Below are 15400 nucleotides of genomic sequence, written 5' to 3' on the forward strand. Positions count from 1 at the left end.
AGATTGATTTTGGAGTTTCCGTCTTGGTGCAGCGGAAACGAATCCGACTAGGAACCATGAGGTGGTGGGTTCAAACCTGGCCTCGCTCAGCAGGTTAAGGGTCCGGCGTTGCCATGAGCTCTGGTGTAGGTCCCAGACCTAGCTCGGGTCTGGTGTTGCTGTGGCTCTGGCATAGGCAGGCAGCAACAGCTCTGATTAGACCCCTAGCCTCCATATGCCGTGGGTACGGCCCTAAAAAGACAAAAGACCAAAAAAAAAAGGTTGATATAAAAAATAAACTTTCTGTGAAACAGACCTATAATATGCATATTAATTTTTAAACTAATGAGTCCTTAGTGTAAATGATCTAATAGAAATTTACTTTTTTTTTGACTGTACCTGTGGTGTATGGAATTTGCCAAACCAGGGATCAAATCTGAGCCATAGCTGCAGTTCGAGCTGCCACAGAGGCAATGCCAGATCCTTAACCCACTGTGCTACAGTGGGAACTCCAGAAACTTACTTTTTGTAAAACAAAAGCCAAGCCTGGTTTCAGATTTCATAGACTTGCAGGTTGTGATTATTCATACCTATTTAATCATTAATGTATTCATGCTTCATTAGGAAAAGGAAGAGGAGAGAGCCTATTTAGTTTGCTTGCCTACTTGCTTCCTTCCTTATTTCCTCCCTTCATCCCTCCCCTTCTCCCTCCTTGGATTTCTAAGCAAATACAGTGTAATTATGGTGTTGAAAATGGAAATGGAAAAAGAAAGGGCTAGAATAGAAAAGTCATTGGCCTACCAGTCAGAAGATCTTTTCCCACTCCGTGCTAGCTCTGCAACTCTGTGAATATCATGATTAGACCTCATTAAAGAGAGGAACCACCTCACATTTGATTTTTTTTTTCCTTCTGTAGTGAATAGATCAGTACCTCATACAAAAATGTTTGTTAATATTATCTTTCTAGGTCTCAAATTCCTCATTTATAAGTTGCAGACACCAAGCTTACCCATGGTGCCATGAGGTCAAATATGAGATAATATATGTGAGAGGATTTTGTTAACCATAGATAATTTACACCTACCTAAAGAATTGTCTTTTTGAGAGAGGACTGAAATTACGGGAAGAATATTAATATTGATACAGTAGAAACATCAAAACTCAATTCCCGGCCTGGGGAACAGGAGGCATGGACGCTTCCACTTTGCTGTGACATTCCAGAGTGCAGTTTTCTCTTTTCGTAACTTTGGAAAGCGTAGAACTGTGTGTGAATGTGAGCTGCAATTTTAGTGCAAAGCAGACCCTGTTGACATTGACAACTTTTGAACTCCGAGTGTTCTTACTTTTATCTTTTCCCATTAATGCAGCACACATTCATTGGAGCATGCAAGATACTATGCTAGATGCTATATCCCATTTTACTATATCAGCTCTTCTCTAATCCAATGTGCTCCCCTTCTTTGAATTTTTTTATTGATTGAATTTCTGTGATAACTGTACTAAAGGACATCCTTGAGGGATATTTGAAATATACACATGACTAATTCTGACTGTGGCTTATTTTGATTTAGAAGAAGTTTGACCTACTGTAGCTAACAAAATGCCACAGTTAAGACTAACAGGATTCGAAAACAAAAGCTTTACTTCTGGTGCTTTTTAAAAAATTCTTTGGCAGCTGAGACCAGCTGACTTTGTATTAAATTCTCAAAACATAATTTTTAGATTTCTGGAAACATATGCTACTCAGAGAAGAGGATATTGAATCAAAGAATTATTTACTCTTTTTCCTTTTCAGTCATTCTCAGAACTTCATGCCCTTTTGAGCTTAGTATTGACACCCATGCAGCTGTTCCGTGCCTTTGCCCAATGGGAACAAATAAAACTTGGATGCTAGGAGGAAGGTGTGTGGGGCTTATATTATTAGGATAATGGTATTTTTAGTTATACCTTTGTATTTGCACATTTGAAATGCTATATTTTTTTTCCTCAGTTGTTCATTACTAAAGGGAAAAAATGACCAATTAAAATGGCAAGACCACAGATCAATTATAGATCAGTATTTGAATAAGCATGATAATAATTAGATTAATTCTAAACCTTTAGTTTTTTTGTCTTTGTCTAATAAAGATTATTATTACTCATAAACTCATTTATAGCATTTAGAATTCCAAGAATAAAATGGTGGATGTTGGCTTCAAACTTTCAGGTTGCCCAAATAAGAACTTAAGTTTCTAGAATTTATAGACTCCTCCTTTTTAAAAAAGAACTGTTCTTTTCCTTTGGCTCAGCATTGAAGGTGGGATCCCTATAGTGGATGAGTGGATGACTCTGCCTTGCTATTATCACTGGCTAAGCAACCCTGGAATAGCAGCTCTTGATTTAAGGCATACTTTTTGTTTGTTTGTTTTTTTAATGTAATCCTTTTCTTTCAGACCTCTTAAGCCATGAAAACGCAGCAACACTGAACGATGTAAAGACACTGGTCCAGCAGCTATACACCACGCTGTGCATTGAGCAGCACCAGTTAAACAAGGAGAGAGAGCTTATCGAAAGATTAGAAGATCTCAAAGAACAACTGGCGCCCCTAGAAAAGGTGCAAATTCAAATTTCAGACTTTCTCTACCAGTATTTTTCCCAGAGCATATGTGTTTGCTTTTTTCTCCCCCTCCAAGTTTTATGTGGTTGAGTTGTGTCAGTTAAACTAGCACGCTAGTTTTGGAAACCGAATCATGAAAAACTTCTGATGAAAGCTACGAAAGGACTTAAAAAGCCTTGAGTTTTAATGGACCTAGAGCTTTAAAGTCTAACCAGACTTACTACCTTTGCAACAATGATTGGAATAATTGCTGATCAAGAAGGGTTTTAAGTGAGGTGTGTGATGATTTTAGCCAACTTAAGAATTAGTAGGAGTTCCGTGATGGTTCAGCAGGTTAAGGATCTGGAGTTGTCACTGCAGTGGCTTGGGTCACTGCTGTGGCACAGGTTCAATCCCTGGCTAAGGAACTTCACATGGAAGTTCCATATTACATGGAATATTATGTATCTGTTTAAAAAATCATGTAGATCTATATGGTATAGAAAACTCTGCATGTTATTTTAAAATGTGCATATCCGTGCATCCAGTTTTTAAATGTGTTATGTGTATAGCTCCACCCTGCACACAAAAATAATCAGAAGGAACATATTCTCCAAAATGCTAATGCTACTACTAGTAGGATTATGAATGATTTTTCTTCTTTATACTTTTCTCAATGTCTTAGAATAATTATGTGTCATCCTTTGTTTTTAATAATATAAGTATTTCCATTTTAAGAAACTAGACTATATTAGAGATTAAAGAAGAGAACAAATACTCTTAATACTTTGTTTTTTCCTAATTTCTTTAAAAGTAATGAGCACATATCTCAAGGTTGTTCTCATTAAAGATCATTAGAAATGTTTTGATAGGAGTTCCTGTAGTGGCTCAGCAGTAACAAACTCGACTAGTATCCATGAGGACACAAGTTCAATCCCTGGTCTCATTCAGTGGGTTAAGGATCCGCCGTTGCTGTGAGCTGTGGTATAGGTCCCAGACACAGCTCAGATCCTACATTGCTGTGGCCATAGTGTAGGCCGGCAGCTACACTCTGATTCAACCCCTGGCCTGGGAATTTCCATATGCCGAGGGTGCTGCTCTAAAAAGACAAAAAAAAGAAAAAAGAAAAGTGATAAATTTGAAGAGCTGTTGTGAAGGGGTATGAAATTTAAATTTGGTGTTTTCAAAATGTAAAGAATTTCTTTAATGCACCAGCTATAACTAATTACTATCCCTCCTTTATTGAATATTTACTATGTGCCAGGACTTGTCCTAAGTATTTTACCCATATTCTCCTATTTAATCCTCAGAATAACTGATGAATGAAGTTATGGTGATTTGCAAATTGGACCCTAAACTTAGCCATTCTGAATCCATAGTCCGTGCTCTAACTCACTATGCTGTTTTGCCCCATGGTAGACCTTTTGAATAAAAATTGATGACAGATTGAATCTTGTATGCTACAGTGAGAGAACATCAGTGTGTTTTCATTTCCTTCTTTCAGAAACAGTAATTTTGTGGTTGAATAAAGACCTGTTGAAACTAACTTATTCACTCCCATTGTTTTACATATTTTCAGCAGCTTCTATGGTGAAACATAAAACACAAGTGTCCAAAAAAGGTTTATTCCTATAAAATATTCAGTGAAACGTATAGATACCATTTAGGAAGATAAACTGTGTCCCACTAGAATTGAGACCAACTTGTATCTTGATTATGAAATCTGTTTCTTTAGTAAACATAAAACAGTTTAAGATTGGCTCTGTATCAGAGTTCCCATGGTGGCACAGCAGATATGAATCCAACTAGTATCCATGAGGATGTGGGTTCAATCCCTGGTCTTGCTCAGCAGGTCAGGGATCAGACGTTGCTGTGAGTTGTGGTGTAGGTCGCAGATGCGGCTTGGATCCTTCATTGCTGTGGCTGAAGTGAGGCCGGCAGCTCTAGTTCCATATGCCGCGGGTGCGGCCCAAAAAGCAAAAAATTTAAAAATAATATAAAATAAAATTGGCTGTATATCAAAATGCCTTACAATTGACCAATACTGTGCCCTATAGGTACGAATTGAGATTAGCAGAAAAGCTGAGAAGAGGACCACTTTGGTGCTATGGGGTGGACTTGCCTACATGGCCACACAGTTTGGCATCTTGGCCCGGCTTACCTGGTGGGAATATTCCTGGGACATCATGGAGCCAGTCACCTACTTCATCACTTATGGAAGTGCCATGGCAATGTATGCATATTTTGTAATGACACGCCAGGTAAGAATTCCTCTTCAAGTAACTTTATATCAGATAGTAGTGAAATGTTGGTTGTCAAAGTTGTTCTTTTTTCTCTCATAGTCTTTCTAAGACCAGGTCCCTTTAAGTACTCATTTATCTTTTATACACATACACACATAGTTGCACATGCACATGCATGCCAGTTATGTATCAGGCACTATTCTAGGTGCTAGAGATGGGGACATAAGACTTGGCTTTGGCCCCCTATCGAGCAAACAGACTGTTAAGAGAGCCATGTAAACCATTAAATTCATAAAAATATTACAGTAAGATACAGAATAAGAAGGCAAAGGAGAAGAGTGGTCAGCCATAGGATGACTCATTCAGCTCAGTTTGCTTGGCTTTTTATATACTTTGTAATTAATTTAGCATTCCAATGGGATAGTCCCAAGAATCTTGCTTTTTACTGAATGTTTGGAATGGAGAATTGGTGATAACTAATCAGGTAGTTAAACTAAACTCTGGGCTGCTTCTAAATATGTTAAGAGTATAATTGTTTGCTATTGTTTTTACCTCATGGAAGAAAGGTGAAAATTAGATATCTAATCACTGTTCCATTCTTTATCAACCAAGGCTCATATATTAATATCAGCTTCTAGAACCAATTTTTATTGCTGGTGCTATTGTGTGTTTGTTTTTTAGTAGCTTGGGAATCCATAGTGTTACTTTAAGAAGTATGAGGGATTTATTGTCACTTATTATCACCATGTATGATACAACCACAGAGCCAAGCTCCCTTGAGTAACAATCATTCGAGGAGTTCCCATTGTGGCTCGGCGGGTTAAGGACCTGACGTTGTCTCTGTGAGGATGCAGGTTCGATACCTGGCCTCACTTAGTGGGTTAAGAATCCAGCATTGCCATAAGTTGCAGCATTGGTCACAGATGCAGCTTGGATCTGGTGTTGCTGTGGCACAGGCCACAGCTGAAGCTCCAGTTCCACCCCTAGTCAAGAAACTTCCAGGTACGGCTGTAAAAAGAAAAAAAAAAAATCATTTGAAATAGCTGAGACATGAGAAACCTTCTCCATTTTCTTAAGTATCAGAAAGAAGAATATTGCTTCTCCTATATTTTTGTATGTCCGCTGTTGAACATAGGCATTTTGTTTCTGTTTTTGTTAGACCAATCATTATAAGCCTATTTGGGGCGGGGGGTGGAGAATGAAAGCCCAAGATGTTATTTAACCTTCCTGAACCTTCCAGTATGTCTGTGGAGAAGAGAGACAGTGAACCGTTTGTGTCCTGTTATTGTTTGCCCAGAGTTTCTAGCACTTGGTACCATGTCTACCTGATACTCGTCACTCCGCATGAACAGAACTGACAGCCAGATCAGCCTTACCTAGTCACAGCTCTGGATGAAGCTTGCAATATATATCTGTCTGTCTGTCTGTGTTTCTCACCCTCTTCCTCTCCCTCTCTCTCTTTAATGGGTTCTTCTTATTGATCAAAGTACAGACTCCATAGCCTGATATTCCTAACTGGTTGCTGCCTTTTCCAAATGTGTATGTACTAAGTATTTTAAACACATCAAATTACAGTTGACCCTTGAACAGCGGGGGTTGGGGCATGAACCCTCTGAAAAGAAAAAGAAAAAAAAATTTTCATCTAAAACTTAGGTTGGCCCTTCATTTCCATGGTTCATCTGTATCCACATTTTTTCCATATCCATGGTTCTGAATCCGGGGATTCACCCAACTGAGGATCATGTAGTGCTGTAGTATCTACTATGGAAAAAAAATCTGCCTGAAAGTGGACCTGTGCAGTTTAAGCCCACATTGCTCAAGGATCAACTGTATATAGTCTTTTCTTTGTCTTTTTTTTTTTTTTTTTTTGTCTTTTTTCTTTTTATTCCGCAGCATATGGAGGTTCCCAAGCTGGGGTCAAATCAGAACTATAGCTACCGGCCTTCACCACAGCCACTGCAACCCAGGATCTGAGCCTTGCCTTTGATCTGCACCACAGCTCACAGCAACACCAGATCATTAACCCACTGAGTGAGGCCAGGGATCAAATCTGTGTTCTCATGGATGCTCGTCAGATTTGTTTCTGCTGAGCCACCATGGAAATTCCTTTTTCTTTTCTTTTTTTTTAATGTAGTCTTTATTTCCCCCAAATGCTCTGAGTCTTCCACACTTGATTCCATATTTCATATCATTCTATTAACTGGGAAGGTTTTCCCTGTTGATCTATACCTGTTATATTTCAAGGTTTATTTAAATGTTTATCTTTCATGAACTTTTGATCACTCCCCTACAGCCAACTTTGATCTCCCTCTTGTGAATTTCTCTAGCACATTGTGCCTCTCATTTCACTCATCCTGTGTCATCTTGTATTGTAATTATTCATGTTCAACTTCTTTTCCCTTCTATTAGTCTATTATATCTTTTGAGGCAAGGCTTTCGGGGTTTGATTTTTATTTTTCATTTTTTATTTCCTTACCATGCCTAATACAGTGCCTTATATCTTTAATAGCCTATCTGTCCTATTTAAATGCTGTACTTCTATGATTCCTAAACATTTTTGCTGCCCCCAAGTGACAAGTCGCAAAATAGCAGGAGTAAACAATTTTATGAACAGGAAAACATTAACCAAATAAAATGAAAATAGAAAGTTTCGGGAGTTCCTGTCGTGGCTCAGTGGTTAGCGAATCCAACTAGGAACCATGAGGTTGCGGGTTCCATCCCTGGCCTTGCTCAGTGGGTTAAGGATCTGGTGTTGCTGTGGTCGTGGCATAGGCCAGTGGCTACAGCTCCGATTGGACCCCTAGCCTGGGAACCTCCATATGCCGCGGGTGTGGCTCTAAGACAAAAGACAAAAAAAAAGAAAGAAAGATATATTTAACACAGTACATGTCAGTGGTATATCTTTATATGTGCTCCTGTATATTGAATCTAACCAACAGTAAATGCTTATTTGTGAAGATAGTGTGCTAAGGACTAACAATTTAATTTCTCCTCCTTTATTTTTGTAGGAATATGTTTATCCAGAAGCCAGAGACAGACAATACTTACTATTTTTCCATAAAGGAGCCAAAAAGTCACGTTTTGACCTTGAGAAATACAATCAACTCAAAGATGCAATTGCTCAGGTAAGTTTTCCAAAAATGAAAGTAAATCCCAGCCCAATCTTGTATGGTATCAGCAGCAGCAGCAGCTATAATCACAGCACTTAAATGTGCACCCTCGGAAAGAACCATCCAGTCCTCTTCTTCCTATGTAAATCATTCCTTGGTTGATAAAAATGGCTATTTTAGGATGGATGCCCCTCTAGAAAGTTTTATAACACAGTGTAGAAAGATGATGGATCAGAGTTCCCGTTGTGGCTCAGTGGAAATGAATCTGACTAGCATCCATGAGGACTCAGGTTCGATCCCTGGCCTCGCTCAGTGGGTTAAAGATCTGACATTGCTGTGAGCTGTGGTGTAGGTCACAGATGCAGCTCGGATCTGGTGTGGCTGTGGCTGTGGTATAGGCTAGCAGCTACAGCTCCGATTAAACCCCTACCTGGGAACCTCCATGTGCTACAGGTTCAGCCCTAAAAAGACAAGAAAGAAAGAAAGAGAGAGAGAGAGAGAGAGAGAGAGAGAGAGAGAGAAAGAAAGAAAGAAAGAAAGAAAGAAAGAAAGAAAGAAAGAAAGAAAGAAAGAAAGAAAGAAAGAAAGAAAGAAAGAAAGGAAGATGGATGATGGGTCATACCTCTCCTGTTAACACTAGCATATTAAAATTTTTAGACTTATTTTTACTTTTTTCATTTTGTTTCTTTAGAGTTTTCTCTCTTTTTAAAAATCTTTCTACAGTAATAGACCCAAATATCTCTCACCCAAAATGTGTGGTAGCAGTGAAGCAAAAATAAAATCCAGGTCAGAGCGAGATGACTAGAAATCTGCCTGGTGCAGGTCAGAGATTACTGAGCTAGAAAATGTTTTTTTAAAAGATTGCTATTTTATTTTTCATTGCTACCTATTTCAGATTTCTGAATGTGCTTCCCCCTCATTCTGATGTCTTTTTGGTGAAGAAATCCTTAGCTCTCTTCTCTGCAATCTTTTATGACTTGAGAGATTTTTTAAAGACTCTAGAAGCCCTCCCATTCTCTTTAATATTTAATTGCTTTTCTCTGGACCTTCTCTGTCCCTTTTTGGTGATGGAGTTGTACTTTGAATAGGCTCAATCCATCTTCCTGCGTTGGCCTAAGTGAAACCTAATCTTTTGTTGCTCATTATGGTAGTTCTCAACTGGAGGGAATGCATAAGACTCATCCCTGGAGCTATTAAAAATACAGATGCTTCAGCCCCACCCTAAGCCTTTTAATCCAGCGCCTCGAGGGTGAACCCAAACAAGTGTGAGTTTTGAAAGTGCTGCAGTTTGACTGCACATCCCTGTTTTAAAAATGACTGACTGGTGAAAAACTTAACCACTAGATAGAGAACTCAAGTCATGAGCAGCATAAATTTAAATTCTGGCTCCAGGCAGAAGTGTGTGGAAGGGCTTCTCCCTGGAGAAATGCCATCAAAGTGCATCAGATGCTCCCACATTCCTGACTCAGGGCCCCTGAGTCCTGCCCTGTCAATTGCAGAGCCTTTTCTGGAGGCTCTGTTGACAGCTGAAGCTGCTGGGACACACTTCTGTTTCTGTCCTCCTTTGCTGTCCTGTTTGTTTAAGCCCTTTGCCTGCGGCACTCTTATTTTGAGGGTGATAGAGAAGATCTCTCTGACTCATAGTGATGCAGGAAAGGCGATTTCCTTTTCTCAGGAGACAGTAATATCACTGAAAGCTTCACTAGCCAGTTTTTCTCACCTTTTGTTTCTATTTTAGGCAGAAATGGACCTGAAGAGACTGAGAGACCCACTACAAGTACATCTGCCCCTCCGACAAATTGGCGAAAAAGATTGATCTGCAAAGAGCCTCTGAATCCCGACAGAAAGAACACCTGTTTCTAACTATGGCCTTTTTATTAAAGCATTGCAGGTGGAAGCTGGGAGCCATGTCGGGGTTCAGAGTTTTTACCTTTAATTAAAAAACAAAACAAAAAGGATCTTAGGAAACAAAAGGATGTTAAAATCAGGGTTTGCGGAATATAAGCTCAAAGGGCTTAGTGAGTATTGTCTTAATCGAGCATCTCAGTTTCTGGATGAAAATGATGCATTATATAGTTGAGAAATTCACAAAGAGAAAATGATGCTGGGCGTGTTTGTTTCTTGCATCTTCTTTGCAGGGTCAGCAAAACAGTAACACACCAGCACCCGACTCAGCTCTAATTTTTTTTTAATTTAACTTTTCTTATTTTTGACATAGGAGTAACTAAATATACCAGAAAAGCAAATCCTTGAGATATGTGGGTGGCAAACAGAGTCTGAGCCCATGTCATTAGCATTTATTTTAGATTGGACCCAGTCTCTGCAAAGTTACCGGGAATCTCTCCCATTTGTGCCCCTTTTCTGACCACCCACACATGTTGTTACACTAATTTTATCCATATGATAATTGGAACCAACTTATGGCTGTTTGATAATTGACACTTTGGATTATCCCTTAATACCTTCTTAAATGTCTATATATTCCAGTGCTCTGGATCAGTACCTAGAAATCATTGGCAACACTGCATGGGTTGTTTTGTTTTGTTTTTTACTAATTAATCTTTAAGAGGAGGACAAATTTCCCTCCTTTATTCAACTATCCCGTTGATACTCCCCCCTCCCTCCACAGCTCAAGCCAGCGAGGGAGTGTTCAGCTGTATTACCAAATCAGGAAGATATAAGGTTTACAAATTGGCTAAAAATCATGGCTCTGTAGCCATTTTCAGAACCAAAATAACTTCACTGCTGTTAATCTGCTTGTGTGACAGCATTCCAGGCCAGCCAGATGGCACTGCCTTGTCTGGAGGCCTTGCTAGTCTCGAAGGACACACACACTTGCACACTGTTTGTGAGCCCTCCCACCCCCACGACCTCAGTAGTCGTAAGTCAAGTGTGTGGATCTCAAAGGGTGCAATTTATCTTTATACCGGAATACATTTCTATGGCTTCTTTCAGCTTACCCTCTTCACCCTATTTTTTCTTATCTTGAATTGAGAGAAAGAAGAGTTAATCTTATACTCCATCAGAATATTTTCTACCGTAACTCCAGATGCCATCAACATTTGAAGAGTCGAGGGAATCTGTTCTAATATCCTGTTTTTGACTACTGTGGGGGCAGGCTGGAGAGGATGATAGGGCTTGCCACACAGCTGATTGATTGGCTGTTTTCTTTCACATGAGTCATCCCTCTTCGTCATGGCAAGGGGTTTCTTTCTCTTTTTCTTCCTCCTTTGGGATCCTTGTGTATGAAGAGAAACACTTTAAATGACAAACCCAGACTCCAGGTGCCTTGCAGAGGTCGAAGGCCAGCCAGGATTGCTGCTGCTGCTCCTGCCACCACCCCTTCCACTGGCATGACGGAATGAAAGGATGCATGTCTCCACTTCCCGTCCCTCCTCCCACTTCCTTCCCCGCCCGCCCCCGGTCTGTTCAACCCCCTTCCCTCATTTATTTCTGTTAAGTTGTGCGAATTATTTTTAAACCATTTATCCTGTTTGTACGCAGGGTTTTTAAGAAGAAACAGTACAATGCAACGAGCAAATCCTTGCAGGGTGTGGGAGGCAAGGGGGAGGGGAGGACATGGAGAAAAGTCCTTTAAACAAAATAGCAAAATACTGAACATGTGTAAAATCCTGTATCATTTATGAAATATGTATAAAAAGCAATGTACCTTCTGGAACAATAAATACTTATTCAATTTTTGAACTATAGCATCTCATTCTTTTTTTGTTTTGTTTTGATTTTGGTTTTTGGCTGCAAGTTCCTGGGCCAGGGATCAAACCCCAGCCACAGCAGTGACAACGCCAGATCTTTAACCCCCTGAGCCACAAGGGAACTCCTACAGCATCTCATTCTTGGACTCAAGAAAGTTGTTTGAGGATGAGCCAAGATCAAATGCTCATTATTTTAAGAGTTTATATCAAATTTATAATGATCACCAAATAGGAATATATTACATGTCGCCTCATCCATCAAAGGTACATCAAAAAGCATGTTAAATGCAGTGTGAGATGTACCGAGAGCTTCCACAGCTGTGGTCCAGCCTCCTGGCAGCTCACAGCAACCTAACACAGACATCCCTAAGGTTTGTAAGGTTTAAGACAGTAAGATTGAAAATATTAAGCCATTGTTTGCAATCAACAAACGGAATAATGGGAGTTCCTGATAGGGGGTTAAGAACCCAGTGAGTATCCATGATGCAAGTTCGATCCCTGGCCTCACTCATCATGGCTGTGAGCTGTGGTGTAGATCTCAGACTTAGCTTGGATCTGGCATTGCTGTGGCTGTGGCTCAGGCTGGCAGCTGCATCTCTGCTTTGACTCCTGCCTGGGAATTTCCATATGCTGCGGGTGAGACCCTAAAAAACCCACACAAAAAAGCAACCACGCACACTGACTAATGGAGAGTGTTAAATCCACTAGTAATTGTAGGTAATGCAGTTTTGCTGAGGAATCATACTTTACTTTTAGAGCTGTAAAAAGTAAAAGGATTCTCAGTATGGTTCCTGGAGCAGCAACTTGATCTCCAGAAATGCAAATTCTCTGGTCCCTCCTAAATCAGAAACTAGCATTGGGACCAGCAATCTGTGTTTTACAAACCCTCCTGGTGATTCTGATGCCAACCATGGATCAGTCCAGCCATTGCTTTAAAGAGAAAGAAACGGAGACCCAGAGAGGGCATCTATGTCACGACTCATGAGTGAATCCTGTGATCAAACAATCAGACCATGTGAGGACTGGTGAGTATGGTGAGTATGGCAAATGGAAAGGATAGATATCATGTCACGTGTATGTACTATTGTATCTTGCTTGTGAAGTTAGAGTGATAAGCACATAGTAGATGCTTACAAAAACAAATATAAATTGGTTGAATTTTTAAAATCTGCCTGGAAAGGATTTCACCGAAAAGGGAGCTTCCTAGATTTTGGAGCTCACTTCCACCAAAACTGTTAAGGGTTGTGATTCATTTTTATCATTACCAACAACCTTTAGTTGGTTGCTCTCCCAAATCTGCATCTTCCAAAATGCACTGTGTGGCTCTTTCCTTAGAATAAATGTATAGGTTAATTTTAACAATTCTCACTGAATCTAAAATGACCCACTTCATAAATTTTCATTTATGTATGTTTTATAAAATGCATCATCCACTGAGTAAGCCCTCCACCTTGAAAACTGTCCTCAGCTCGTGACTCTTCTGCAAATCTCTGATTGCTTCTCAGTCTGTTTTGCAGCATCCTCTTCCTCTGCCCACATTCCATTTTCCATGAAGGATCTCATCTACTCCCCTCCCCAAATTTCAGTTACCATTTATATGCTAGTAGCTCTCAGACTGTTATTCTAGCTCAGATCTCTTCTGAAGAGCCGACGGGTTCATCCACCTCCTAACTGATCTATTTCCAGCACTCCCGCCTGTGCATTCAATTCGTTCAGTGTCGCCAAGAGTATTTTTATTTTAATTTCTAATAGCACATACTTTAGAAAAATAAGGAAATAGGAACAAGAGTACATTAAATGTGGGAGAAGGGAGGCTAAAAGACGCCACACAAAGCAGTCAAGCAAAACCCAGGATGCAAGACATTGTATAGGACAAAGGATTGGGTTTCTTCAACAAATAGCATGGGGTAGGGTGTGGGGGGCTGTTATAGATCAAAAGAACTTAAGAGAACCACAAGCAACGTATGGCTCCAGTTTAAATCCTGACTCAAACTAGTAATACAAAGGAATTTTTGAAACAACTGGGAAGATTTAAATATGGAGTGAGTATTAGATGATATTAAGGAATTATACTAGTTTCCATATTTGTAATCATGACTGGGATTATGTAAAAAGAAAGGCCATTTGTTAGAAATGCATACTGCTATATAAATGAAACAAGACTGACAAAATGTTATAATTATCACAGCCGGGTACTCATTGTTTTTCCTACTTTGTATATATTTGAAATTTTTCATCATAAAAAATTAAAATGAAAGGGCAGATCAACTAAAAAGGAAAAAATAGGAATAACAAGAGAAAAAAAAAAAAAAATCCCGCCACACTGGGAATGCTTGTTTACAGAACCAAAGGGCTATCTGGTAAAAGTCCTTGACTCTGGCAGTCAATCCTGGCAGCAAATCTGGGTTTATCTCATACACACGTCCTCTGTTTCTCTGCAACACACGTGAAGCACTCGGATGGCTTCTCAGGAACAGGAAATTGTGGGGTTTTCTTTTTTTCTGTTAAGAACATTGCCCCTTCGCAGAAGTATCCTGCAGTGAGATTGTACCTCGGTCCCAGAGTCATCCACTGCTGCCATCAGATTGCAGTTTAATAAGCCAGTGGTCAAGGTCAAATTGCCTATGTTCTGCTAGCATCAGTGATAGCTAACTACACGTTAAATCAATGGGAACCCCTTGCTAGACTGTATATTCTGCGTATAGACACCGCACTTTTACCTTACTCACTGTCAAATACCAGTGACCAGCATGTTACCTGGCCCCTAGTAAGCACTACTGTTTAATCAAACAGAAACCCTAGGGAAAGGAACCAAAGGGAATGCTACTTAGCGTAGGAAGAAAAAAGATCATGAAGACCGGTTTAGGGACTGCTTCCTACAGACCATAATATTCCTTTGCCAGTCACCAGAAATACAGTTATTAGGCAAAGAAACATAGATGCAGAAAGTTTAGGAATAACAGAAGCCCAAAGCACCAGGTCAAGGTAAGATTAGGAGAGAAAAATTTTGGTTTCGCTTGGATCCTTGCTTAAAACAGTATTTAAAAACAAATAAAACACTTTTCTCTCTCTCTCTCTCTTTTTTTTTTTCTTTTTCTTTTTTGGGCCACACCTGCAGCATATGGAATTTCCCAGGCTAGGGGCTGAATCATAACCTGCAGCTGCCAGCCTACACCACAGCCACAGCAACTCAGGATCCGAGCTGCATCTGCAATCTATACCACAGCTCACGGCAACGCCAGGTCCTTAACCTACTGAGCAAGGCCAGTGATCGAAATCACATTCTCATGAATACGTCAGGTTCTTAACCTGCCAAGCTACAATAGGAACTCCTCTCTAACTTAATTTTTAATACTTCCCCTTTACATTATCTTTAGTATTAGTGCTGGTCAATTCCCATTTTTTTTTTTTTTTTTGTCTTTTTGGCATTTCTTGGGCCGCACCCACAGCATATGGAGGTTCCCAGGCGAGGGGTCTAATCGGAGCTGTAGATACCGGCCTACACCAGAGCCACAGCAACTCGGGATCCGAGCTGCGTCTGCAACCTGCGCCACAGCTCACAGCAACGCCGGATCCTTAACCCACTGAGCAAGGCCAGGGATTGAACCTGCAACCTCATGGTTCCTAGCCCGATTCGTTTACCACTGCGCCACGACGGGAACTCCTGGCCAATTCTCATTCTACACACCATGGAATGTCAGGGAGCTTGCAAACTGATACACATAATTATGGTGACATGTCTAATGACATGAAATATACAGAACTCTACATTTTCCCTCT

General features: G+C 40.0%; 1 protein-coding gene across 3 annotated transcripts in view; it reads left to right on the plus strand.

Annotated features, from left to right (window-relative positions):
• The window catches only part of MCU (mitochondrial calcium uniporter), a 202937-nt gene extending 191325 nt beyond the window's left edge, over positions 1-11612 (plus strand). For 2 of the 3 annotated variants that reach the window (XM_001925826.7, XM_084997345.1), the window contains exons 5-8: positions 2412-2572; positions 4612-4815; positions 7806-7922; positions 9646-11612. In XM_001925826.7, coding sequence (XP_001925861.1) covers positions 2412-2572; positions 4612-4815; positions 7806-7922; positions 9646-9723 — 560 coding nt within the window. In that variant the 3' untranslated portion in view covers positions 9724-11612. The remainder of the gene's footprint in view (positions 1-2411; positions 2573-4611; positions 4816-7805; positions 7923-9645) is intronic. The other variant, XM_021073096.2, reaches the window with a different exon arrangement.
• The last annotated feature ends 3788 nt before the right edge of the window (positions 11613-15400 follow it).

This window comes from Sus scrofa, chromosome 14 (genome assembly GCF_054392235.1).
Source record: "Sus scrofa isolate SSC_HxYL_T2T_F1_AM1 chromosome 14, Sscrofa_HxYL_maternal_Yorkshire_Landrace_v2.0, whole genome shotgun sequence".
Lineage (NCBI taxonomy): Eukaryota > Metazoa > Chordata > Mammalia > Artiodactyla > Suidae > Sus > Sus scrofa.